The sequence below is a fragment of the Perissodus microlepis genome, chromosome 8, assembly GCF_051167445.1.
Source record: "Perissodus microlepis isolate ML-2025 ecotype Zambia chromosome 8, ASM5116744v1, whole genome shotgun sequence".
NCBI lineage: Eukaryota > Metazoa > Chordata > Actinopteri > Cichliformes > Cichlidae > Perissodus > Perissodus microlepis.
This window is the reverse complement of record NC_140468.1, coordinates 15,037,514-15,063,052: the sequence shown is the minus strand read 5'-3', so window position 1 is coordinate 15,063,052 and position 25,539 is coordinate 15,037,514. Positions and strand designations below refer to the sequence as shown.

Here is a 25,539-nt window from a genome sequence, read left to right as displayed (position 1 = left end):
CCTTGAACCCCGGCTAGCTATCGAGCTAGTGGGTAACAGACGTCTCCGAAAACGTCGGAGCGCTTTTGAAAATATGTGGCGTCTTGATAAACTGAGCAGATATTTGAGGTTTACACAGCTACATTCTCGCCTGAAAATATGTTAAACGTTTATTTTGTGACCCAGAAAGAATAATAAGAGTAACATTAAAACTAACTAGCTGCCGCCATTGTTGGAAACTGAGCAGGGCTGCGCTATGAATTCTGGGACACAGTTTCTTCTTCTTCGGGGTTTAACGGCAGCTGGCATCCTTGTACATGCAGTGCTGCCATCTTCTGTTTCAGTCCGTTATTACACTCTTAAATCCTACTACTTATTCCTGCGTCTTTTGGGATCTTACAAAGCTTCGACGCGTCGACTATTAAATTAGTCGTCCACGTAATCGTGACTAGTCGACTAATCGTGGCAGCCCTAATGTGTACGAGTGCCATTCGGTAAGAGAAAATGTGTCTGTTGGTCTTCACCTTGGCCTCCCCCATTCCTGCTCAACCTAAAATAAGAGATTTTCTAAACACTGAGCGACCACAGTGTCTCCCTTAGTTTACTTTGCGACTGTGCTGGACGACTCCATGCTGTCTGAGCCTTCTTACAAGCCTGCAGATGTCCTAGACACCTACTATTAATCTGCTTTGTGTAGAAAAGATCCCAACAATCCTAAAAATTAGTCAATGAGTACAGTTCACATTGATTCCAGTTAGTCTGATGTCAAGCATCTGTGCTCATTTCACCGTTTCTCCTGCAGATGCCCAGGTATATTAAGTGCCACAAACTATGCTTGGCAACTTATGTTAGTGCTTTAGTTTTCATTCTGTCACCCCTTCAAGAAAATGTGCCATCGACAATCAAATTACACATAGAAAAGTCCCCTACATCTATTTTAAAAGTTCAGTGACTGCCCGCATGCTGGTCCCAGCTCTTCCTGTCTTTGCGTTTTTGGATCACAGACTAAGTCGCTGTTTTGGTGGTCTTTGGTAACTTTTAGCTGCCTCTCCAATTAGTGTTTTGCCTTATGCCTTGACAATAGGGCTGCCACGATTAGTCGACTAGTCACGATTACGTCGACTATCAAAATCGTCGACGACTGATTTAATAGTCGACGGGTCGTTTGAAGCTTTGTAAGATCACAAAAGACGCAGGAATAAGTAGTAGGACTTAAGAGTGTAATAACGGACTGAAACAGAAGATGGCAGCACTGCATGTACAAGGATGCCAGCTGCCGTTAAACCCCGAAGAAGAAGCTGTGTCCCAGAATTCATAGCTCAGCCCAGCTCAGTTTCCAACAATGGCGGCAGCTAGTTAGTTTTAATATTACTCTTATTATTCTTTCTAGGTCACAAAATAAACGTTTAACATATTTTTAGGCGCGAATGTAACTGTATAAATCTCAAATATCTGCTCAGTTTATCAAGACACCACATATTTTCAAAAGCACTCCGACGTTTTCGGAGACGTCTGTTACCCACTAGCTCGATAGCTAACCGGGGGCAAGGCTCACTAGAGCCAGTGAGAACACTGGACTCCCGGCAAATCGTTTTCAAACCCACCGCCGTCTTTCGCTACTCAGGTTAAACATATACAAGTCACTTAGATAACTTAAAAATGTTATTGTTTGGCTTTTTTTTAGTATTTTATTTGTTCCTGAGTAAATCGGTTTGGCTGAGATTAAAGTTATAGCTTTTACACAGCTGAATAAACGTCAAGCAGACAGCTGATTATCAGAAGTGTGAGATGCTCGAGAATATACTCCGGTGTCCTGTTATATTTTAGATAGCAAGGAGTTTATTAAACTTCACCGAAACAATCTGCAAATTTCATTAAAAGTTAATAAACTATCATCTTGTCTTTATTTTTAGTGAGCACATACCTTAAACACTTAAAGCTGTAAGCTAATGATAGTTATATAAGAGCAGATGCTGCTGGTGCAATAAGCTGTACGCTGTACATCCAATGGATGCATGATCTGATTAGTCGACTAATCGCAAAAATAATCGGTGACTAGTCGACTATCAAAATAATCGTTTGTGGCAGCCCTACTTGACAATAATAACTTTTGTGTACTGCATTCCTGCTCTTGTTCTGAGGAGCAGCTCCAAGCTGGAGGGCCGCTGTAACCAGAACTGCAGAGCTGAATCAGGACTACAGTTGCAACCAAGACAGTGCAGTCTTGGCTGAAACTGGTTTCTTGTCCCACTGCATGAGACAAAGAAAAAGAAAGAAAGAAAGAAAAAAATTCAATGTCACAAAGTGCATGGGTATTAAGGTATTTAAAGGCTAGCTCCTTATACATGTATTACTTAACAACAAATGATGTAAGCGCCAGAGGTTGTGGTTTGAAGTTCACATACACTCATCATCCTGTCATGGTAATTTGGGGGTTTTTCAAGCGGTTTTCCATGGTGGAATAATTGTGCTGCATACATCTTCAAGTACTTCAAAACACACGAGTTGGGGCACACTGGGTCAAGATTACACATACAGGCTCAAATGAATTCACGCAAATCTTTTCACAAGTGCCAAGGATTGACAAATAAGGCCTATTAAGTTCTCATTAGTCATCATGATTGACTACAACTGCTAATTTCTCTTTGCTGCCATAAAAAGGATTTGTTTGACAGGACTCGTTGGATTGACCAATACTCAGGAAAATGTCCAAGAAACTCAGTTTCCCCTTCTTCGATCTGCACTAAGCTTGAGCTATTTGGTCCCAAATGAAAAGACGTATGTGAGTGGTGAAATCTTCAGCCAGAATTATACCAGAAGCTTGTTGATGGCATCAAAACCATCTGGTTGTGGTACAAATTACTAAGGGACATTTAGCCAAATATTAGTTGGGGGTGTTTGTATGTATTTGAGGCTGTACGTATACTTCTTTTCTTGTGTGGATTGGATTTATTCTGGATTTTCTCTAAACTTGTGCACCCAATTTGTTTTTTAAAGTCATTGAAGATATATGTTGTACAATCATATCCACCCTAGAAGAAAAACGGCTCGAAGAAATCATTAAAAGCCCAAAATTACCATGACATTTATGCCCATGATGAGTGTATGTAAACTTCTGACCACAACTGGAACCTAGCTCTGTGGGAAAAACTGCAACTAAACTAGAACAGACTCTGGGTACACATCCCAGCTTAGACTAAGCAAACGCTTTTAAAACAGAGTTCACAACACAATACGAAAACCAAATGAGAAATTAAACACACACGCCTAATCAACTGGGAACACCGCTTCCAAGACTGAAGCTTTCCTGGGTTACAGAGCTCAATAAGAAACAGATATTTATGTTTAGAGTGTATTAGATTTCTCATCAAGCCTAATTTTTTTAGGGTATTTCACAATTTACATTCTTATAATATGGTAAAACCACCAAAATCAAAGTAGAACCAAGGCAACCCTAAATTGTGACGTTCCCTGACCTGTTTTAAGCAAAGAGCCATTTTCGCAACAAATACTAAAACAGAAATCTTTAATTTGACTTAACCTTTAGGTTTGAACTCAATGCTACACCAAAACAAAGCCTTATGAAGGCAAAAAGGATCCTTCGTTTAGATGTTGATTTCAGGACTGCACGCGCGCGTGCGTGTGTGTGTGTGCGCGCTTACGTAATTCACCTAGGTCACTACCTATAAAAGGAGAGCTCCACAGTGCACTAAAGCTTATCCGTGGAGACCCAGAACGTCGAGGCTGCTTTGTTTGGAAGCCGCCTCTGTTATTTTAAGCAACAAGGGGACTCAAAATGCAGTTGTGAGTCATACTTTAAAAATCATCACCCCCTCTATCAGCACATGTGGACTCACCCAGAATATTTGTTTTGTTAGGTGATTTACAACACCAAAACACTGCATGGTGCCTTTACCTATTTATGGTTATTTCTTGAGTAATGAAGACAAGCGCAGCTACCAGGATCAAAACAGCAGTAAGACAGGCCTGCATAAGTGAAAGGAGTAATAGCAGTCGACATAACAATAAAAAAGGGCCAAAGCTCCCAACAGAACAAAACATCTGTTTCCATCACAGCAGCTAAGTCATCTGGTTCAGTATGATTGTCCCTGAAAGGGGATCACATCACATATTTGAGAGCAGCTTGTTAACAAAGACAAAAAGAAAAAAAACATCTTGTTCTTTTGTTTTGTGTCACTGGTGACAATGTGTCTGTCTTGTTCACTATGTAGTTATACCAGTCCTACCGACTAATTTCTGTGGGCAATAATATTTCTGCTCCTCTAGGGCACGCAAACAAACTGAATCATCGACTTCCAATCACTAGAGTGTTCTCTGACCTTTTGTTGCCCATTGGGAGCGGTTACTGTCTACAAGAGGAAGATCTGTCTCAACAGAGGCCAAGTATGTCACTTCCTGGCCGTGCCCCATATCCTTCTCCCTAAAAGCTTTTTCTCAACCCTGGCAAATGTCCAGTGCTCTCTTAAATAGAAGGGATGGGTAGTGAGAAAAACTTTGAATTGTTTCAGGCAGCATCTATTTTGGACTCAAAATATCTTCAAATCATTTCCTCTTGTAAGTCTAAGTACTGCATGACAGGGCCATCTTAAAATGTTTACTCCTCTCAAGTAAGGAGTTACTTGAGATTACATAACGTCTGTAAGAAATGCAATATATCACAAATGCAGAAGTTACAACACTTAAACTCACTGGATAAAACAATTATGCTGCCTGCAGTTAAACTGTCAAGTGTTTTACTGGCTGGTATAAGCAGCTCAAATGAGAAAACCCAGTTAATTTTCACCATGTCACTGTTGGTCACTGATGATTTGAGTTACAGGAAATGAACACCTGTTGACATATTCATAAGAACAGCATACACAGAAACTACTCTGAGATAAGGGACAGACAGAATGCTGCCCTAGAGGCAGATATTGACCTGTAGTCTACCAGACTAGATTTTGTCAGAAATCACATGTCCAAAGAATAGTAGATTTGTATGGAAAAGGCTTTTAACTGTGTATATATACAAAAAAAACAAACATCACTACATCACTGGTAAAGAATGAACCAAAGTGCATGTAAGCACTGTTTAGCAAACATTTAAGGTGTTATGACAGACAGTCAGTCAGCCTTTCACCACAAAGCCCACAGCTCTGTAAGTCATCAACTTAATGAGAGAAGTCACAGGACCAATGAAACATATTGAGCTCGCAACCAAAGACCGATATGAACTCGTGTCCAACCTTTCAGTGTTGTTTCAGTTCAGCTTTGCCAGAACTCCCACAAGTCTTCTGTTTTTTCTCATTGAAACCCTAAACACCACAGACATTTACACCTGACAGCGCTAGACTGTGACAGCTCTCAGGTTTCAAATCTGCCAAGTTGTTTTATGGCCATTAGTACACAGGATATACATGTTGTTTTGTATCATCATGACAACATTTTAGCCACTTCACAAATTCACATAAACAGTAGACCATCAGAGAAATGTTCTTTTCCTAATCGTACAAAATCGGGGGAAGCTGCTGAAGACAGAGCCAGCCAGTTGCTGACACAGTCTCTTCCTGAGGGAAGAGGGTGGAGAGTGGAAACTCTGCTCCACTAAGAAAACCAGGTGCCAGTGCAAAAACAAACTGGCCTTCCATTTTTGAAATAAAGAAGAAAAAAAGGATTTACAGCTGGTGGTGTGCTGAGAAATCCTCAGCCAGCATCAGGAGCCATGAAGGAACAAAACAAAAGATGGAAGTAAAAAAGTGTGCTCTTTAGTGCAGAGGAAGGAAGCATATGCGAGCAACTTCCAAAAGTATTCCTTCCTTTGAGATTTGGCCATCTAATGTGAATCCCCAAATTTTACTGATGAATTCCAGTAAAAGTAAGAAAAGATCAGTGTTTACTGCCTCTGAGGGAGACTGTGACATCACCCATCCAGCCCTCAAGAAAATGTACCCAATTTATGCACGTCTCAGCTCAGTGTGCAAGTCTCTACTGCATTTTGGACTCATGTATGTTGTGCAATAGTTTCTATCGTACTTCCTCTCCACAGGTGTTAACATGAGGGGGGTAGGGTTAAAGTGATACATGCACACATAGAAACAGATGAGAGACATGTAATAATATTAAATCCTTAGCCCAGTTAAGTCCAACAAACATCTGTAAAGGAAGCCCTAGCCCTGGTTAGCCCACCAGGAGCTCTGCTGCAGAGTCACAGGTCAAACACCCGAGAGGACAAACTTCCACCTTCACTGCACTTCAAAAGCAGTCAAAAAGTCACTGGCACAAAAACAGTTAGTCCACAAAATATTCTTACTCATAGAAGTAATATATTAATATCAAATCTTACCATTATTGTGTTCTTTTTATGTCCAGAGAAAGCAACATGTCATCCTACCGCTGTCGACAACAGAAAAATGACAGGAAGCACAAGAAGTCCTGTGATTTGTTTGGTATACAATATGTTGCAATGGGTGTGTATGACTACAACCAGGTCATGTGCCTTTCCACTGAAAGCAGACACAGGTCACTAGCCCTAATGCAATAACCCCATGTTTTATACGTATATCGATCCATGCAAGCAATCAAACCAATGTTTTTCAACTGGGAAAAAAATGCATCATGATGTGGCCCGGGAGGACGGTAGATGGAGGGTGTGTCGCTTTTTTTTTTTTTTTTTAAGCAACCCTCACATAACAATTAACCACATAGTGAGTGTTCAATGCGTGTCTCATTAAAAAGCAATCTTTCAGCACTTAAGGTGGTTTAAGTGCCCTGCCTGCAACAACTGGCAAATTTTAATCACAACTCCAACTGCTCGCATCCCCGTCGCCGCTAATAGAGTCCGCTTCAGAGTTTGAATCTGACAGCAGGGTGCGTTTGTCTATCTTGGCAATGGGGTCTTCAATCACATGACTAAACTATCCCTTTGATCTGTGAGGGAAAAGAGGGAAATGGAGTTAAAGTGACAGAGGAAGGAAAAGCAGCTGTAGACAGAAGAAGAGTACGGAGGGGAGAGGACGATACAAAAAAGGGATTGTGAACGGAGACAAGAGGGTCCAACAGGAAAACGTGTGGGGAAAGAGGACGGGAGATGGGAAGAAAGCTGGACAGAACGGGCTTTTGTGGGGAAGGGGGGGATGGATGTGATGGCTTTGTGGGGCATGTGTTTCCAGGGTGCCGAGAGGCCTCAGTCTGGTGATATGGGGGTGAGGAGCAGAGGGAGGAGGACAAAATCTGCTACTGCAAAAAAAAAAACAAAAAAAAAAAAAAAAAAAAACAACACACAAAAAAACACACAAAAAAAAAAAAAACACAGGGTCTGAGACTAATCCATCTCCCCCTCTCCCCCCCTCTCTTTCTCACAGACACAAAGTCCCTTAAATCCCTTTTACCAGAAGTCTGCTGACTGGAGCCAGTAGCCCGAAAAGCAGTTGACATAACAACCCTGTGGGTACTCGTGCTGTAGAAATGCACTGACCCGCTTCAGGCAGCACTACTTATGTCACCAGAAAGACAAAGAAAGCGTGCAGCTTCCCCTCCTGGAAATATTTAATTTGGCTACATGTCATTCAAACACAATCAAGCCTCAAAGTTACACTGGACAGCGCGAGTGTGCGTTTTTTTTGTCTATTTACAGACTACGTTTTTGTCCAAGCCTTCCAGCTTTCCATTTTCCTCCATTCAGAGAAGCCATTAAGCATTGCATATGGGGAAAAACGAACAAGCAAACACACTCACACAAATGCACTGTGCACATGCAAAGAGGGGAACACAAGAAAAAAAAAAAAAAGAAGAAGACGACAGGCGAGGAGAAACGCACACACTGCCTCTCCAACAAAATACTGCAATCATGGAAGCTGCAGCGGTGAGAAGGAAGGGTGGGGTTTATGGTACTTTATCTAGCCAGGAGATCATATACATGCACACACACAAACACACCCACACACACGCACAGCAGAAGCAAACACCCAGACAGATGTTGGGGTTTTTTTGTTAAATGGGATACATCTAGCATAGTAGCTGCAATTAAAGCCACTACCCCCAGAGCAGGCACACAGAAAGAATTTTAGTGCTCCAGCAACACTTCCAGCACATCGGTTTTGCCAACTTACGATGGAAAATGTGAAAAGTAAATGACTAAAAGCCATTTCAATTTTACAAAAACCTCTACTGGGTCAGTTAAGCGAGGGAGAACTGATGTTTGCATCCATTGTTCCTTCTCTTCTGCATGCACTTCCACGATTTATATCAGTAGTTCCTGCTGTGATGCCACTTTTGATCGAATGCAAATATTGTTGCACAACCAAAACTAAATTCAAAAACTGCCCAGAGGCAGGACATTTGACAAATAAATGGGTTTGCACATGTTAAAGTAGCAACTTCAGTAGCTAAAAATGACATGACCTCAACTACATGAGAATTAATCCACTCTCTCTTTTCAGACAGCTGTTCGATAGCTGTATGTGAAATAAGAGCATGCAACTATCTCTGCTGTTGTTCTTCCTCACAGCTGAGTTGAAGACCCTGACAAACCATAATGAGATTTTTCCGCTTGGCAACAACTTATCAGCATAGAGTTCTTCCACAGAATAGCAGCCTCTGAGATACCGAGAAGAAGAACAGAGAGAAAGAGGACGCAAAATGAGGACTGGGGGGGGGGGGGAATTAGTGGGGTAGAATGTCTCATCCTGCCAGTGGGGTTTCTCCCTCTCAGCTCTGTGGTGTCCACTGTGCAGGGCAGACACCATCTGGCCAGCTGGAATGCTACTGAGCAGGGGGTGAGTGGAGGGTTAAAGGGGGTGTAGTATCTTGCAGGGGGATGGGTCATGGCTGAGAAATAGAGTATTAACAGTAGTGGTATTAACCACTTAATGCCAGACAAACTAAAATGTGTCAAGTAAGGAGAAAAAGCAGAAATACAACATTAAACGCTCATGAAAAATTGAAGACCCCCTCCGAATTTTCCAAAAATGCTGTTTTCCAGGTCATTCCAAAGTTTTACATAAAGTCTACTGCCCCACATATGATGTGCATATATGATGAACAAGAGGCCTTATTTGGATTTGCTCTGTAAGCTTGAAAAACTTCCATGCACACTTTGGCTCAGAACAGGAAGTATTGCTGCCTTTAAACACTCCCCCCAAATATGGTTTACCAATAACTGTGCATGTTTTATTCATGGGTATTTCATGGTAACATCTGCCACTCATATGGGTTTGAAGGCAATAAAAACGCTGGCTGACAAGCACAGAAAAAAAGAGCACCGCAGATACACTAACTACCTCACTTATATTTTACTCTGAGGCTTTGTTGTCAGTTGACGGTGGTGTCAGATGAAATTCGGCTCTGACAGCTAAAAAAAACAAAGCGAAAGGCAGTACGGAGAAATCCCCTGTGCTCCCTCAACGCATGGAAACTATTACGCGTTTGTGCAAATCAAACGAAACCCTGAAGTATAACCATATGTTTATGTGCCATGCAAATATTAAACTGGTTAAACAGACGTCGTTATTGAAGTTGGTCCCGGTGGTGGTGCTGCTGACCAAATACAGTTTGCATCTTAGCGCTGAAGCTGGAAGCGGTCCACTCTAACTGCTAGCGAGGTTTATAAATATGTCTTAGTGGAGATTAGCCCAAGGATAACCCTCTAGCATCTTCCCAGTGGAGTTCCTATTCCTCACACTGTCACATCCCGTCTGGTTTATATAAATATTTGTACTGCTGAACTTTTTGGCTGTGCAATTGACATCAAATCCTACTGAGGGCTGAGGAAGAAAAGATGGGTCAGAACAAGAAAGAGGGGAGCAACAGGGCTGAGTGGAATTGTGCCTGACTTTCTCAAGTACACTATAGCTAAAGACTGAGAAATTATCAGTATACTTAAATTCCACTGACCAGGTGAAACAATATCTACTCTAATAACTGTCTTATTTACACTGTACACGTTCCCAAGACAGCTGAGAGTTATAATCTCTCCGGCATGTCTTGGGTCTGTCCTAGGGCCTCCCCTCATAGGACTTGTCCAGAATATCTCATCCAGAAGGCATCCTAGTGCCCGGACCACTTCAAGTGGCTCCTTTCAATGAATCCCAGAATGACCAAACTCCTCACCCTATATTTATGGGAGAACCCAGACCCACTATGGAGGAACCTTATTTTAGCCACTCATATCCACAGTCTCATGCTACCCAAAGCACTTGGACATAGCATCTTATACTCAGTTCTGTCTTCATCACAGCAGACTAGTACAACATCCTCATTACTGCTCCAAGATACTTAAATTCCCCCACTTGGGGGAGCAACTTGTCCCTTGCCCAGAGTGGGTACCCTCCCTTTTACATATAAAACATTAGCACTCAAATTAGATGGCAGAGTCATCTTTTAAACTCTTAGTTTTAGCCTTTTGGATGCTGGAACATTGTTTTGTTTTCATTTTATTCCTGAGCCCGAAGTTATTGGTTTCTGACATGGTTAGCCAGCTGTGTCCATGCACTATGTATGCACACTACAGCCAGAGATACCCATCTATTACTTAATTAAGTACCACACAATTAAATGCTAGAATTCCCCTCACCATAACTGAGGGGACTTTTTGGACAGACTGTTACTTAAAGTGTGATAAAAACCACCTATACCAGCGAGTACCTGTCAAGTTGATTTAATTTAAGTTAGAATAAAAACCAACGAGTTTGCACAACTGGTGTGAAAGGGCGAATTAGCTACAGAGACCAAAAAACGTTTATATAGTAGGCTGGAAACAAGTTATATTATGTTTAATACAGGAATCTGAGGACTGATTGGCTTGTGGGAGTCAGCCCCAAGTGGCCACCTGAGGAACTGCAGTTGTTCTGCACCATTCAGCTTAATTTTTTCAGCCCTGGAGGTTTGTGCCCGTCTGTACATGTACACTTTATTCTGTCAAAAGGGATATTATTGTGAAGTGAGTAAAGCCTTCTTCAGTCATATGATTGTGATTACAATGTGGCAACAAACTCAAGGAGTGTCCATACCTGCCACGCATTGCTTCTGTCACGACCAGACATCTCGGAAATTCCACTAACGTATCAAAACCCTGTCATATGACAATCATCGGGATCCTGGGCTCTCAGTAGTTGTCACTTCACTCGACTCAAAGTTAAAAGTTTAATTCGGGACCTTTCCAATTCATAAAGGTCAGGGACATTGTCTTGAAATCACTGAATATGATTGACCACTTTTCTGCTAGTGGTTTCCTGTGTGGGTTTTAAGGTCCCAACATAGCACTGCACTGCTAGTCTGTGGGTGGTACAGCGAGACACATGTCAGCAAGTTGTAGTTGTAGTGACAGTCACCTGGGGGCACTGTCATAAGTATGTGGAATAACCGGTTGTCCCGTTAGCTAAGCCTCTACCACAGAAAAAAACCCAGAAGTGATAGTATGAAAATAGAGATAATAAAACGAAGCCAGGGTTACAAAAACTGTCTAAAGAAGTAATTTAACTCTTCTTCCTATTTGTGCTTTGTTGATTTTTGATGTTTTCTTCCACACTTCCTCCTCTTTCCTGATGTCCTTGTCATTGTTCAAAACAATGCTTCAGTCAGTCAGTGTTTTACCACTGTCAGGCTATGTGAGGTTTTCTTTTTGTAGGACCTGCACACATACCGTATTATGCAAAAGCCTTGAGCCACCCCGTCATTCCCTTATATTTTGCTTGGGAAATAAGAAGTAGGTGCAATGATTTGGAAATACTCAAATGGAAATACAGTAGATAAAGCAAAACAGAGTGAATCTGAACTCTTAGACAAGTTTTCCTGTAATTTCTTTCAGTAGTCTTCAGGAACAGTTTGCCAGCATTGTTTAAGGACATTGAAAGTTCTGCTTTGGATGTCGGCTGCCTCCAAAATTACTATTTTATGCATTTTAAACGGTGTCAACTTTGACATTTTTCACAGATTAAATAAAAAAAAAAAAATAAATTATTAAAACATCGATCTTCTTTGAAGTGAAACTAAATACCAAAAGATATAATTTAAAACTCTACTAAGGTGTCTGCTATGAGTAGACACAACACTGGTTCATATCTTGAGTTTTTTTGCCTTTTTTATGCTTGAATGATTCACAGCAAACAAGAAAAACAGGAAAACATTTCTCTGAAAACATTTCTGTGAAAGGACTGGACCGAAAATAAGTGAAAAAGCAGTCAATGTCAAGAAGACCTTCAGAAAACCTGGAGAACTATTGCTCAAGATCACTTTAAAGAATTACAAGAAAGAAAGACTCCTTGGAGAACTGAAATACAAAGCAATGTGATTTTAGTCGGTTGTTTCTTTTTTTTTTTTTTTAATTAATGTGGAAATCTTGGTGTACTTGTTTTGGTACTTTGCCTTTAGAGTCTTGTTAAAACAGTCATTGCCCAACTGACAGCTCTAACTTTACAGATTTTTTTTTTTTTTTTTTTATAAAATAAACATCCCGTAATTACTTTTGAGCGAAGCAACACTCTATCGGAGGTGCACACACCAAAAAAAAAAAACAAAAACACAAACACATTTTGACAGTGTTCACAAAAATGCAGAACAAGCCTTAATGACAGGTCTTCAACCCATCTGTTGCTTGCAACAAACAACAAACAAGTGGGAAATTTCTCTGATAGCAGAAAAAAAAAAGAACAAGGAAAGAAATGCGCAGCCACCAAGTAGCAGGGCAATGTCCCACGGTCTTTGATTCTGCGGGATTATTCCAGGGAACTGGCCCGTGATTAAGAGCCTCATATACCTTGTTATTGTTTTCTTGTGATGGCAATGATCCAGGAATTGAGTTTTCTAGAAGAAAACAAAACAAGTCTGTGCAGCAAAAGCCCTCATCCGCGGTACACTTCTCCACTAGTGCTGAGTAACAAGATCCCTGCAGGGACAATCCGTTACCACCCCAAGACTGACAGGAGGTGTTTGAATGATAATACCTCCCAATGCCACCGCAAAACACTTACTTTTGCTTGACAACAATGGAGTCTCTGTCTCTCTTTGCATGGCTCAAAGAAAAGGCAGGTAATGTGCAGCAGCACTATGCAGATGAGAGAGAGGAACTGTAAATAAAAGCAGGATGCATTGTTTGCTGGTCTCATAAACCCATATTTTATTCACAATAAAAAACAGAAAAAAATCACATGTTTAATGTGAGACATTTTTGCTATTTTACAAAAAAGAAATTTGCTCATTTTGAATTTGATTGCATCAACATGTCTCAAAAAAGTTAGAATTGAGGCAGCAAACGGCTGGACAAGTAATTGGAGCTATAAAGAAAATAGCTAGAGGAACACTTTGCAGCTAATTAGGTTAAATAGCAACAGGCCAGTAAAATCCTATATCAGACGTACCTGGTAAACCTGGCAAAACATAGGACTCAAAATCAAAAAGTACATTTTATCAATATAAACATTTGATGTGTTTCCTATGTTCTATGGTGAATAAGATATGGGTTCATGGGATTTGAAAAACATTTTGCTTTTATTTAGATTCTGCTAAGCATTTCAACCTTTTCAGTGTTGGGTTTATTCCCACAGAGAAACAGGCCTCATTACAAGAGCGATTAAGAACAATGCTTTAACATGTGCCATCCTGTTCTGCGCCTGACACACAGCACATCTTATCAAGGCATGCAACAGGGGGTTTTTTTTCCCCTGAGTTGCTCAACACCAGCTGGCTCATGATGGTCCTGGGAAGCCTGTTGTGACACAAGCCACTGAAATGCCTTACAATGGGAAAATTACAGTCAAGCCTTAAACACAGTACCCCTGGGATTCAAAAAAACAAAAACAAACTTTAGTTCTATTCATAATTTCAGAAAAAATAACAGCGACTCTTGAAATCATACATCAAACCCTTTTTTGACAGATGAAAAACAAGTAAACAGACTGTAATCAACTCTAGGGTCACCTTTCCCTTAAAAACCAAAAAAAAAAAAAGGACAACATTTTGAATTTAAATATGCTTCGTGGCATGTGACAAGAACCAGACCCAATCATATGATCAAAAAAAGAAAAACATACTTCAAAGACAATCATACACACCTCCCCAGCAGTCTGCCAGTATTTGCACAGCCATGGTAGTCTGACACAGATAAACACGACTCTGACTCCAAACTATTATGTGCCAGCTGGAGTGACATTACTGTAACAGCAGTGGGCCCTGAAGCCTTTTCATTTTTATCGCTCTCTCTCTGTCTTTTTTTTATTTTATCACTTTGTTTTCACAGGTGGTTTTGCAGAACAGGCCTCAAATGTTCACTCACTGCGCCCAGGGTTAGTTCCCCTCTGTGGAGAGTGAGCTCAACAACTCTCTGACTAATTTGCCGAAACCTAAGTAAAAGAGCGAGGGGACGAATAAAACCAGCTAACTTTAACATGCAATTTGATATGTCACACTTGAACTGCCTTAACAGGGGGGAAAAAACCTATAGATGGAAAGGAGCGTTTGGAGTCGTTTTGCTCAATGAATACAGTTAAAGGGAACAAGCCGGTAGTAGGCGTATTCAAGTGCAATATTAACCAGAAAGGTTTAAACTGGTGTTATAAAAAGCAACATTTTACTCACACTGAGTAAAATACGAAGCTAAACATGAAAAAGGCGATGACAGCCGATTTACAATGAGTGTTTCGACCCAATGCATGCATCATATCCTTGTGCGCAACATTTTTTTCCATATACAAAAATGCACGACTATCAGAGATGAGCATTTCCTCAAACAGCCATTAAATGCTTCAAATTGTTCACAGGAAGTGCACAGTTTGTGCTAATGCCTTCAAACATCCAGCGTGACAGCACCGGAGTTAGTTACACCATAACAACACGGTCAACACAAAAAAAGGGGGCAAAAATAACCCCCTAACTTGTAAACATACCTGCGACCCACCGTGGAGGTCTCCTTACGCGCCAGCAAACAACCACATACACGCCGAGATATTAAAGAGACCCTCTGTGATACAGCTGTTCAAACACTCGCTCTGTTTTGGAAAGTTTGGTGGCACCACTAACGTTAACCTGAGCACGTAGTTCAAGCCGTCAGATAGCGTTTCACCGGCAAGAGCGAGTCCTCCACTACAGACGGCATGAAAGCAAAGTGAGCAATGAGTCAGCACTTGCCTTCTTCAGAAGACAGATAGACTCTCCATACCACCCTTCACCGAAACTGAGGGGTCAGCACGGCGGAGTCCTGCCTGGTCAGTATGCAGAGAGAGAAAAAGCTGTGATAGCGGGTACTGGAAGCAGGTCGAGTGACTTCAAACTTAAAATGCTATCTCTTCTCTGATTGGTTGGAACCAAACGGCGGTGCGTTCGCGTCTTTCCAGTAAACGCCCCTTTTCCTAGCTGTAATGTATAAATTACGACTGTGTGTGTGTGTGTGTGTGTGTACAGTAAGAAAATAAAAGTAATTATATACCAAGAAGTTAAATTTAGTAAATGCCAAAAGCTTTACATAACTACATTATGTGCATTTCTTGTTTGTGCTGCTTGATACACTGCATTGTACCGCACTGATTAAAATAAAAACAATAATTGAGCCAGTGGCAAAGTCTATGATCTGTTAGTGAGGGACTGAAAGCTTTAACACTATTTATCGATACATAAACTAAAAAATGGGGGGGCGGATACAAACCCAACACTTTAAAAACACACTCTCCCCTCTTTCTCTTTGTGTGTCACTGTCGCTGCTTCTTATATGTTACAGATGTTCTTACACATGCAAGCACATAATGCAAAGCAGGTGAGTTCTATATCTGGCACTTTGGTTGCTCATTAAGCGAAGGCCCGCTTTGATATCTTGCAGCGCACCCTGCTGTTCATTGAAAGGCACTGTAGGTACAGCACCGTGAAATAGTCTTGAGCCAACCCTTCATTTCTTTATATTTTGCAAGGAAAATGAGAAATAGGTGCAAAACCATGTGCAAATACACATCGCAATACAGCATCTAAGGTAACAACTTAGTTTGAAAACTCTAAGAGCTTGAAAATCAGAATTTGGAATGAACACCTTTATTCTAACCACACACCGAACTATCATAGGCAACTTTTCATTTGGATTGAGCACGTAAGACCTTTTGCCCCTGATTTTCAGTGCAGTTATCGTGTAATGTGCCATATCTTAGCTTTTTCTTCCTGTTTCTCTTTCTTAAGACTGGCTTCTTGACAGCCACCCTTCCACTGAGACCATTTCTAATGAGATTTCAGTGAATAGTTGACTGAACAGCTGCAGAGCCAGATGCATCTCTCAGGTCCTGTGTCTGGTCTTTCCTGGATTTTTTCCCTCTTTCTTAAGGAAATGTAGGTTTATAAGGCCTGCAGTTTCTTCCTTTGTCCTCCATTTGTCCGGTTTATGCCAAGTTTACAGCTAACAGCGCTGACCTTGTTGGTGCAAAAATTGGCATTTTTCATAGATTCAACTAAAGAACTGGGAACAAATTATGTGTTTTGCAACAGGCTCCTAGTAGCAAAGTGCCTGAAGACACAATTTAAAATAAAGTCTTTGCTAAGTTGTTTTGTGCAGACACAACTGTGGTTTGTCCCTTGAGTTAGGTATGTCTTCATGCTTAAATGATTCATAGGTTGGAGTTACGAGGCTTAACAAACAAACAAACAGAAAGCAAGAACAAAAAATTCAGTTCCTTCATTCAAGGCCACCTGAGCAGTAGTTCTCAAGTAAAGGCAGAAAACATTTTAAAAAATGTGGGAATGCTTAAAACCTATGTACAATGAACAGCTTTTACACTGTGCTGCATTCAGGAATGAAAGTAAAACAAAAAATTTAATACGTCTAATTTGTATTTTTTTTTTCATCAAACATAACAAACAGGTTACAAACAGGTTATTCTGAAGCAATGCGGTCAGCTCTTGATTTCCAGAATGTCTAAGATGTAGAAAAAAACTAAACTTCCTGCTGTGTGATAGATACAGATTTATAGATTGTGAGAGCATTGTTCACTTTACAGCATTTTCCTTTGGTTTCTTTGCTGACTGTTAGCCCTACAGAGAAAACCCCCCAGAAATGCTCATTAATGTTTCACTTTCACACTTCTGGAACAAATCATGCCTAGTTGAGATTTAACTTGAATGGCTTCATTCCTGTCATGGTGTACTTGGAAACTAAAAGGGAATAGCAAGAGCAGATAAGAAGACAGACTGGTTTGTGTGCGTGCGTGTGTGTACTGTGTTTACATATCTTTGCGGGGACCAAAAATTGGAAATTTACTGTACTTGACAGGACCAACATCCCTTATGGGGCCAAAGTCCACATCCCCATGAGTTTGAAAGTATTTTTGAGACTCAAATGTGGTTTTAGTGTCAGTGTTACAAATAGGTTATGGTTAGGGTAAGGATTTTTTATGGTTAGGGTGTTAGGGTAAGTGGCTAGGGATATCATTATGTTAATTAGATGTCCCCACAAAGATATGAAAACACGACTGTGTGTGTGTGTGAGTGTGACTCTAATGCCTTTGTCTTCCAATCATGTTTTTGTGCTGGTTGCACTCTAACAAGAGTCATGCCATCACAGGTTATATGAGTTTCCTCTATTAGTCAGAGGGTAATAGACTAATACAGTGACATGCCCTTCTGCGAGTGCGCGCGCGCACACACACACACACACACACACACACACACACACACACACACACACACACACACACTGGTGTTAGGATGTGCAGGGTCTATCTACTGAACAGCACAAATTCTCCTTTACGTCAAAAACAATTTGTCCCTGTTACTAAAAAACTGGACCCAATGAATAACTGCCATAAAAATCAGAAATGCATCTGGAAATTTAATTCAGCCTTTATTCCTCTTCTTGATTTTTTGAAAACATGTGTTTTACAGTTTTCCCCCCCAAAACCCCAAATTCCCCTTTGCTGATACTGATGCAGTTTGACGTCCAGTCTCCTGAAAGTCCTTTCACTCGCTTCACCGCTCTGCCACTCTCCCCTCGTCCAGTAGCAGGTCAGTTTGGGAACACAAGGCCAACCTGTGAAGCACACGTCCATTATATGAATTACTGATGAGCAACAGTTATCAAGGACAGGAGACACCTACACTGAACCTTACAGGGTGGACTCGCAAACATTTTTAAGCAGTTCCTGACACTGCCATTTTATTTATTTACTTTTTATACCTGACAAGACAAAACGGGTGAAAAAACGGTAATGCTGTCAACTCATAATGTAGCAACTTGTCAAACACAAAGCATTCACATCCAGAATCATACTTCCATTTATTGTCTATTTTAATCTAAATGGGATTATACTTTATAAAATAAACATCATGTTATAATAAACCTGTCTTGAAACTTGATTTGAGGCCATGAACTAATTCAAAAAGTATACAACAAGGTGTTAAATCAAGTGAGACGTAGCATAATTTTCTCGTTGTCCTCACTATAATCTTAGTCATCTAAAAAATGTGCATTTAAGGCATTTGCAAGCACAGGAATCCATTGGGTCCTGTTAAAAACTATGTATACCCAATGATTAAATAGCATGTGGAACTACTTTGAGCAGCAATAACCTCCAGTAGTGGTTTTCTCCACATCACTGTGGAGGACTTCTGTCCCACTTTTCTTTACAGTCGATGCACTGAACCCACAATCTGACCCAAAACAAAACTCATCAGTGCTTTGACCCAAGATTAGACAATAAAGTGGTGGACCATTGCATGTAAATGTAAAGAATGACAGTAATAGCTCTTAACTGATTGCAACATTAATGCACTGAATACCTTGTCTGGGCTCATATTAGGACACATCCAGTTGTACAAGTAGTAATGAACACTCTGGTCACTGACACTGAACTTGAGCTTCTCCAGGAAACTCTTGTTGTCCATCACATCGATGGCAGAGAAGATGTCAAAACCTTTCTGTAAGCGAGAGGATGAAAAACAATAACGTGACCATTATATGCACAAAATCAATTATACACAGCTTCATAGCTTACAGCATATGAAGTGGAGTGACACATAATGGCACATTATTCAGTTTTTAGATGATAAATGGTTTTATAAAGTGGTCATAGGTGTGAATGGGAGTGTGAATAGTTACCCTGCAACACACTAGCAACCTATCTAGGCATTACTCCACATTTTGCCCTACGACAGCTGGGATAGGCTCCAGCCACCACCCAACCAGAGACCAGAGACTAGGGTAACGAATATGAGGATGTACTTTGGCCTCTGTAAAGGATCCCTGGCTCCCATGCTTTATATGAACTAAGTTTTTACAGTGACACACTCACAGACTTTGCCAGGACCAGGGTGTCCTCCATCAGGTCGACCAGCTTCGTTCTAGTAGAGACAACATAAAGGAGGCGAACTCCTCTGAGGCTTGTGTGGACCGGGTGATTCAGCACTCTCGAGGAGTAGCCATAGAAACTCACTATATCTGTCAGGGCACCATTATCACCCTGTGTGGGAGGAGAGGAGGCAAATACATTTTTAATGACTACAGTATAATATCATTTTAAATTCCTCCCATAAAAGAACCCCAGCGAAAAACTTTTTTTTCCTTCTTCGATATAATTTAAAGTAGAGATACAGTGAGGTCAGACCTCGACCACATAGGTGTCGATCACATTCTCCCTCGGCAGCAACAGATGCTCTACATCTTGCAGGGATAAGATGGGGCTGAGGTGAAACTTGCAGAAGTTTGTCTGGAGTAGTGAATGTATCCCCAGGATATCTTCTCTGGTCATAGGGCGCAGACCTTGCACTTTTGTCACCTTGGAAATAATTCAAGCGAGGTGAATGAAAACAGGAGAAATGCTTTCGAGAAGTGCTGCAGTAGCAACATGCAGCAGTAAACTTCTGTCTCTAGATGGCGGCACAGACTAACCTCAGGTAAGCGGTTGAACTTCAGAGCTCTCTGCAGGTTCATGCTCTGTCTCAGTGCTGGGTGGTTGACCTCCATCAGCTTACGAGGATTCAGTGGGCGATGCCAAAGTCTAAACGGATTTATTTGACAGAGACGTTCCTTCATAAATAAAACACGAAATGTAACCTAAGTGAAGCATACACAAACACCTAAATGTATAATTAGTTATTGTAGATAAAGGCAGAAGAGTCTGGCATCCATGGCAACGTGACAAAAACGTGCTGATTTTATTCCCTTTTGCACCGTGCCTTTAAATTGTGACTCAACTACGTGTGGCAGCTACTACCTGCAGGAGCTTATTGGTGTGGGCAGTACTATGCCAGTGGTGTAGACAGCCTGGCAGAGCCCCTGCTGGTTGACCCGTCTGGCGAGCTCTCGGATCAGCACTGGAGTCATTCGCTTGAGGCGGAGCTTCTTATGAACACACAAGAATTTGACCTGTACCACCCGCCTCTCCCTGCAGAAACATTTTGAGTCTCAGCTTTGAGATGTTCACGAGGAAATTGCCACGGTTACGTGCTCTGAATGCGGACATCACTCATCAGACTTCACACAAACACACATCTTTGCATATATTTATGAGCTACTCACATCTCATAAATGCGAACATCTGCAGGAACAGCAGCGATGAAGCCGACTAACTTCTTATTGGCGTCTACTCTCACACCGCAGTGCCAGTGAGCCACCCAGTTAGGAGGCTGTAGAGCCCTTAAGAGAAAACAAATAATGCTGTTTGCAGCACAACACTCATTTCATATAGACATAGTTCACGACACCCTGAAAAAAAAAAGAAAGAACTCAGCATGATGTGAATTCAGAGGATGAATGAATGCAGCAGTTTTTTCAACCTCAGGGCCAAACACTTGTGCCAATTCCTGGAAAGATAGCGCTAATTATTCATTTCAAAGTAAATGTTATTATATTTTGATGCAAGTAGCCCCGAAGGTACTGCTTTATGGAGATCACTGCCAAAAAAAACCCAAACAAAAAAACCAAAACAGCAGTGACGACATTAAAGCAGAGGCTTGTTAAAGATATGATGTGTTAGGTCAGGTTGGGGAAAAAATGTCCTTTAAAGACATTTAGTGTTTTAATCCGGTGTAACGCAGAGGCTGAAAGCAAAGCACTGTGATTACACAGAGCAGAGTCCAGCTGTGAATCTGTAAAAATCTATGAAGTATGCCTGAGCCGTATGTGTGTGTATGTCTGTGTGTTTCTCTATTAGATAAGAGGTTTTAAAAGGTATTAATGCTAAAAAGTAGACATCAAAAGGCACTACATCTTTTTGGAGCTTACCACTGCAGATATTCCAGAGAGAAGTCAAATCTGGTCGTGTTATCATCTTCTTCCATGTAGTTCTCATTTAGTAGACTGCATAGTTCTCTCAACTGAAATGATGGAAAACCGCTGAATTGGATTCATTTTATTTTAAATAGCATTTGATTTTCCTGAGCCATACACTAAGAAGTTGGTCCTTTACTTCTGAAATGCTAGAAAAAGACTGCCATATATTTTCTGTTATTGCATACAACAACCTACAATAAATAACTTACCACTGGAGGGCTGCTCAGGTCCAGAGTGTCCCAGGAGAAGCCCTGAGGTAGTGAGTAGGGCTCCTTCCGGATACTTGCCTCACCCTCTACTATTGGGCCATGAGTTGTAATGCTGTCACCTGAGGGCAGAGAAATAGAACTAGAAATGACATTCAGATAACACTATTCTCAGTACAAGTGAATGAAGGAGTGATGTACAAATGCACTTTTTATACTATCTACTATAAACTTACAATATATTTTCAAAAGGTCAACACAAAGTCAGTGTTTCAGGACTTCTTATCATATGTAAAAGCAAAAGGAAGGTCAGCTGAGCATAAAATTTTATATATATATATATATATATATATATATATATATATATATATATATACATAATGAGAGTGCAGTATCATACAGATGCCAGAAACAGTGGAAGAAAAGAAAAAAAACTGTTTTCCAGAAGAGGTCCTGTATCTTGCCGACTAATAATCCATACGTGTAGCTGTGATACGTTTTGCTGTAAAATGTAAGAATGCACCAATACAGTGCAAAAGATTATATATGAAATATTGACAGAATTGCAAAATGAAATATTTCCTACAGTGTTCTGACAAACTGAGAGGACCAAAACTACTTCTTTCTTTGTATACAGACTTTAGTAAGCAGCCAGTCCAGGCTGTATGTAAAAGATAGACTTAGCTCCCCCCCCCCCCCCCCCCATATTGGTTAGCAAAACCCCATTATGAAACCTTGCTCATGGCTCCCTCCATCTTTGTTTCAAATCCAGATCTCATGAGTGAAGGGTGGAACTTACTGAAAACCCCAATGACACTGCGCACTAATGCTGTAGTGAATGTGAGTGAGTGAAAGTGTAGCCAGATTGGACGAGTAAATAAGTCTTTGGCTGTTTTAAGATGGGTTTGGTGGTCATTCAAACATACACATTTTAAATGTTAATTTAAAACAAACCGAAAGGAATTAAACCAGTATTACAATCAGATGTCACAACCACTGCACAGTTTACTGTGCTGGGCTAGAAACCATTAGCAAGGCTTCCTTCTGTATAGCCAGTTTCATTTACTTATAGCTCTGTTTTTGACTCAGCTATGGGCCATAATTTGAAAAATCAACATTTCAGTCTATTCAGTAAGGATTGAAACTACAAGTGTGACTGTGAACTCAACAGAAGACAGTCACTATACTTTCATGTACATGGAATTATTGTTTTCCTATTGAGTCCTTTGTAACTGGAGTTATTTTTGCAACCACGGGAGTTTCCTGTTGGTGAACAAGACTCTGACTCCACTATGTCATTAATTGTATATAGCCAGTTATTTTACAGATTAGCATAGAAACTGGACACAGAAACAAGTAACCTAATCATATTGGGATAGCTAAAGCTCCATAATTACCTTGACTATTAAACCACCTTTCTTATAATGCCTTGTTTGTCTAGTCTGCTAAAACCAAAGTTTATAAAGATTTTGCTATCTTTGGACACTTGGACAAGCTTGTTTAAATTTTGTATTTGTGCTAAGCTAAGCTAACCCACAGCCGCCAGAATTATAGCAGACAGACGAAAGAAAAAGTTTAGTGTTTTTATTAGTGCTTTCTTAGGTAGACTTTTTCTAAAAGACGAATTACCCAGTTTAGGGACAGGTTGCGTGTCCCAAAAGCAGTAGGTGTGTTTTTTGGCCTGCTGCAGGGTCTTTGGCAGACCTGGCTCCAAGGAGAAGAGGTGAAGGGCTCTCTGGATCTCCTGCTGCTTGTTCTCTGGCAAAGCATCCAGCTAGTACAGAACAGGACATTGAAAGGACAGGTCATTGTGCAAATATCCCACCTAAGGAAGTAAAAGTTTGACCGTCAAAAAGAAAAGAAAAATCAGCTACAGCTAGAATACAAATGCACTGAAAACGAAATGTTTCCAGCAGCCAAATATTCATAGTCCACAAACAAAACATATTGAATATCACAGTCAACCATGCACAAAAAAACAAACCATGGCGAATGGGTCTCTTGGCCCCTGTGGTCTCCAGGCATCGTCCCCCTTTTTCTTCTTTTTGCTCTTCTTAAAGCTGCCATTCTTGTCATCTGGCAGCTTCTCGTCACTGAAAGACATTTTTAATGCCCTAAAGTTCCCGTATATTCCTCTGTACTCAATATTGAAACTTTAGATGTTCAGTTAATGGAAAACAGAATTTATTGCTGTACTTACTACTTTGACTCAGCCATTGTAAGCAAGTGTGACTCCCTTAAGCTGAGGGTGACTGGTGGTGTTTTGTGGTTTTTTCATCTCTTATCTCTGCAAGCAGTGAGGGGAGGAGGGCGGACGCCTCAGTTACCCAACCCAGCTCCCACCCAGTGGATAGATAACCGAGAACAATACGGACAATTACATATGACTTCTCACGGTCTTCATATGTCAGACTGCTGCTAAATAGAGTCCTCTGGTAGATTAAAGCTTATAGCAGCTTGATCCAGGTAGAGGTTTTAATTGGTTGGGGCTGTCTAATTGCAGAGTTCCCATACAGGCGCCCTTTTAAAATTCAGCACTTTTCCAGAACTTTATATCTCCTGTGGACTTGACAATCTTTGTGCTTTTTCAGCACAATGTAAGAAAACACGGCTAATTTGACCATATAATCTCACTGAGGATTTTTCTGCACACAAGCAAATGATAGCGATTGAATTCAAATATTACCAAAATATTAAAGTAACATCAGTTTACAGTTTAAAGTACTAGGGAGTAATAAGAGCTCAGTGTGGCTGAAATACATTCACTTGCCAATTAATTAGGTATACCTGTTGGACTGCTTGTAACTCAAATGTCTATCAGCCAATCAAATGGATGCAACTTAGTGCATCTAGGCCTGCAAGCATGATCTCAATGACCTGTTGAAGTCTAAACTGAGCATCAGCATGGGGAAGAAAGGTCGTTGAAGTGAATAACTAGTGAGCGGCAGTTCTTTTGTTGATGCCGGAGGTCCAGACCAGACTCCTTTGCGCTGATAGGAAGGCAGCAGTTACTCAAATAACCACTTGTTACAACCAAGGTCTGCAGAAGATTGTCTCTGAATGCACAGCACATCCAACCTCGATGCATATGAGCTGCAGCAGCAAAAGAGCAGATGTCAAATGTGTATCTGAATAATCTGCAGCAAATGTGTGAAGCTATCATGTCAACATGGACCGAAATCTATGTTTATGAATCTTGTTAAATATGTGCCAGGAAGAATTAAGGCACTTTTGAAGGTGTCCAAACCAGTACTAACAAGGTGTACCTAATAAAGTAACCAGTGAATGTACATATTCTGTCTTGCAGTTCAGAGTAGAGACTCTATGGAATTAACTTGATTATCAAAAATTGTTTATCAGAATAATAAATGTCCTTAAATGAAAGGAAGTGTTGTGGTAAGGAATGTTATTGTTGTTGTTACTGAGTTTTTACCTTATAAGAAAAAGTGCCTTGAGGCATCTGTTGCTGTGATTTGGCGCTCTGTAAATAAAGCTGAATTGAATGAAACTGAATAAAACACGAATCCCGGCATAGGAACAGTTTCTGGGATGAATAAGCAAACTTTTATATAATCATCCATGCAGCCTATTGATCCGGGCTGACAGAACAATTTCCAATAATGATAATATCACAATATCTACAGATTTATTTTAATTAATAATTAATTTTTTAAGGCTATCGTCAGATTCATCTAGAACTCTGTGTTTTTTCGTAGGCAACACAAGACTTCACGGGTATATTTATAATATTATCCTACTGTGTGTATTATTGACACATCATTGATATTTAATTTAGAAATACCACAATGTTCATCAACACACACATCAAGAGATCTGTGCTCTGCATATAAGATCAGCAGAGAACAAAATATTAAGGTACCGATTGCTCTAATGCAGGAAAGACGAAGAGATATTCCTTTTTTCTTTAAAGAGAAGGGAAGTCTTAATTGTTTTGTAAGAGAGCAGAAAAAGGGGTTTGTAACTTCAAAAAAGATTAATCTAATATGTCATTCTTACGCTTGAGTTTTTTAAATAAATAAAAGATCAAATAGTTACATAAAATTATGGCTTTTGTTCATGTCATAGTGCATGAACAATGCGGTCCATCAGCAGCTGCAGACTTCT

General features: G+C 40.5%; 2 protein-coding genes across 4 annotated transcripts in view; both read right to left on the bottom strand.

The window, feature by feature from the left end:
• Nucleotides 1–15,231, bottom strand: part of svild (supervillin d) — a 50,720-nt gene extending 35,489 nt beyond the window's left edge. The window contains exon 1 of one of the 3 annotated variants that reach the window (XM_084937709.1): nt 14,856–15,231. The gene's annotated coding sequence lies outside the window, so the exon portion shown is untranslated. Of the gene's footprint in view, nt 1–6,322; nt 7,173–14,855 lie in introns of those variants that run through there. The other 2 variants (XM_084937708.1, XM_084937710.1) reach the window with 2 other exon arrangements.
• Nucleotides 15,232–17,852: 2,621 nt separating this feature from the next.
• Nucleotides 17,853–23,676, bottom strand: LOC146381616 (glycylpeptide N-tetradecanoyltransferase 2-like). The gene is made up of 12 exons (XM_084938679.1): nt 23,615–23,676; nt 23,399–23,507; nt 23,044–23,188; nt 21,418–21,536; nt 21,161–21,252; nt 20,456–20,572; nt 20,151–20,321; nt 19,826–19,934; nt 19,542–19,712; nt 19,230–19,397; nt 18,718–18,855; nt 17,853–17,968 (listed from the first exon to the last, which is right to left on the bottom strand). Exons 1-12 carry the CDS (start codon nt 23,629–23,631, stop codon nt 17,945–17,947), a joined length of 1,380 nt encoding a protein of 459 aa, XP_084794805.1. The 5' UTR covers nt 23,632–23,676; the 3' UTR covers nt 17,853–17,944.
• Nucleotides 23,677–25,539: the final 1,863 nt, after the last annotated feature.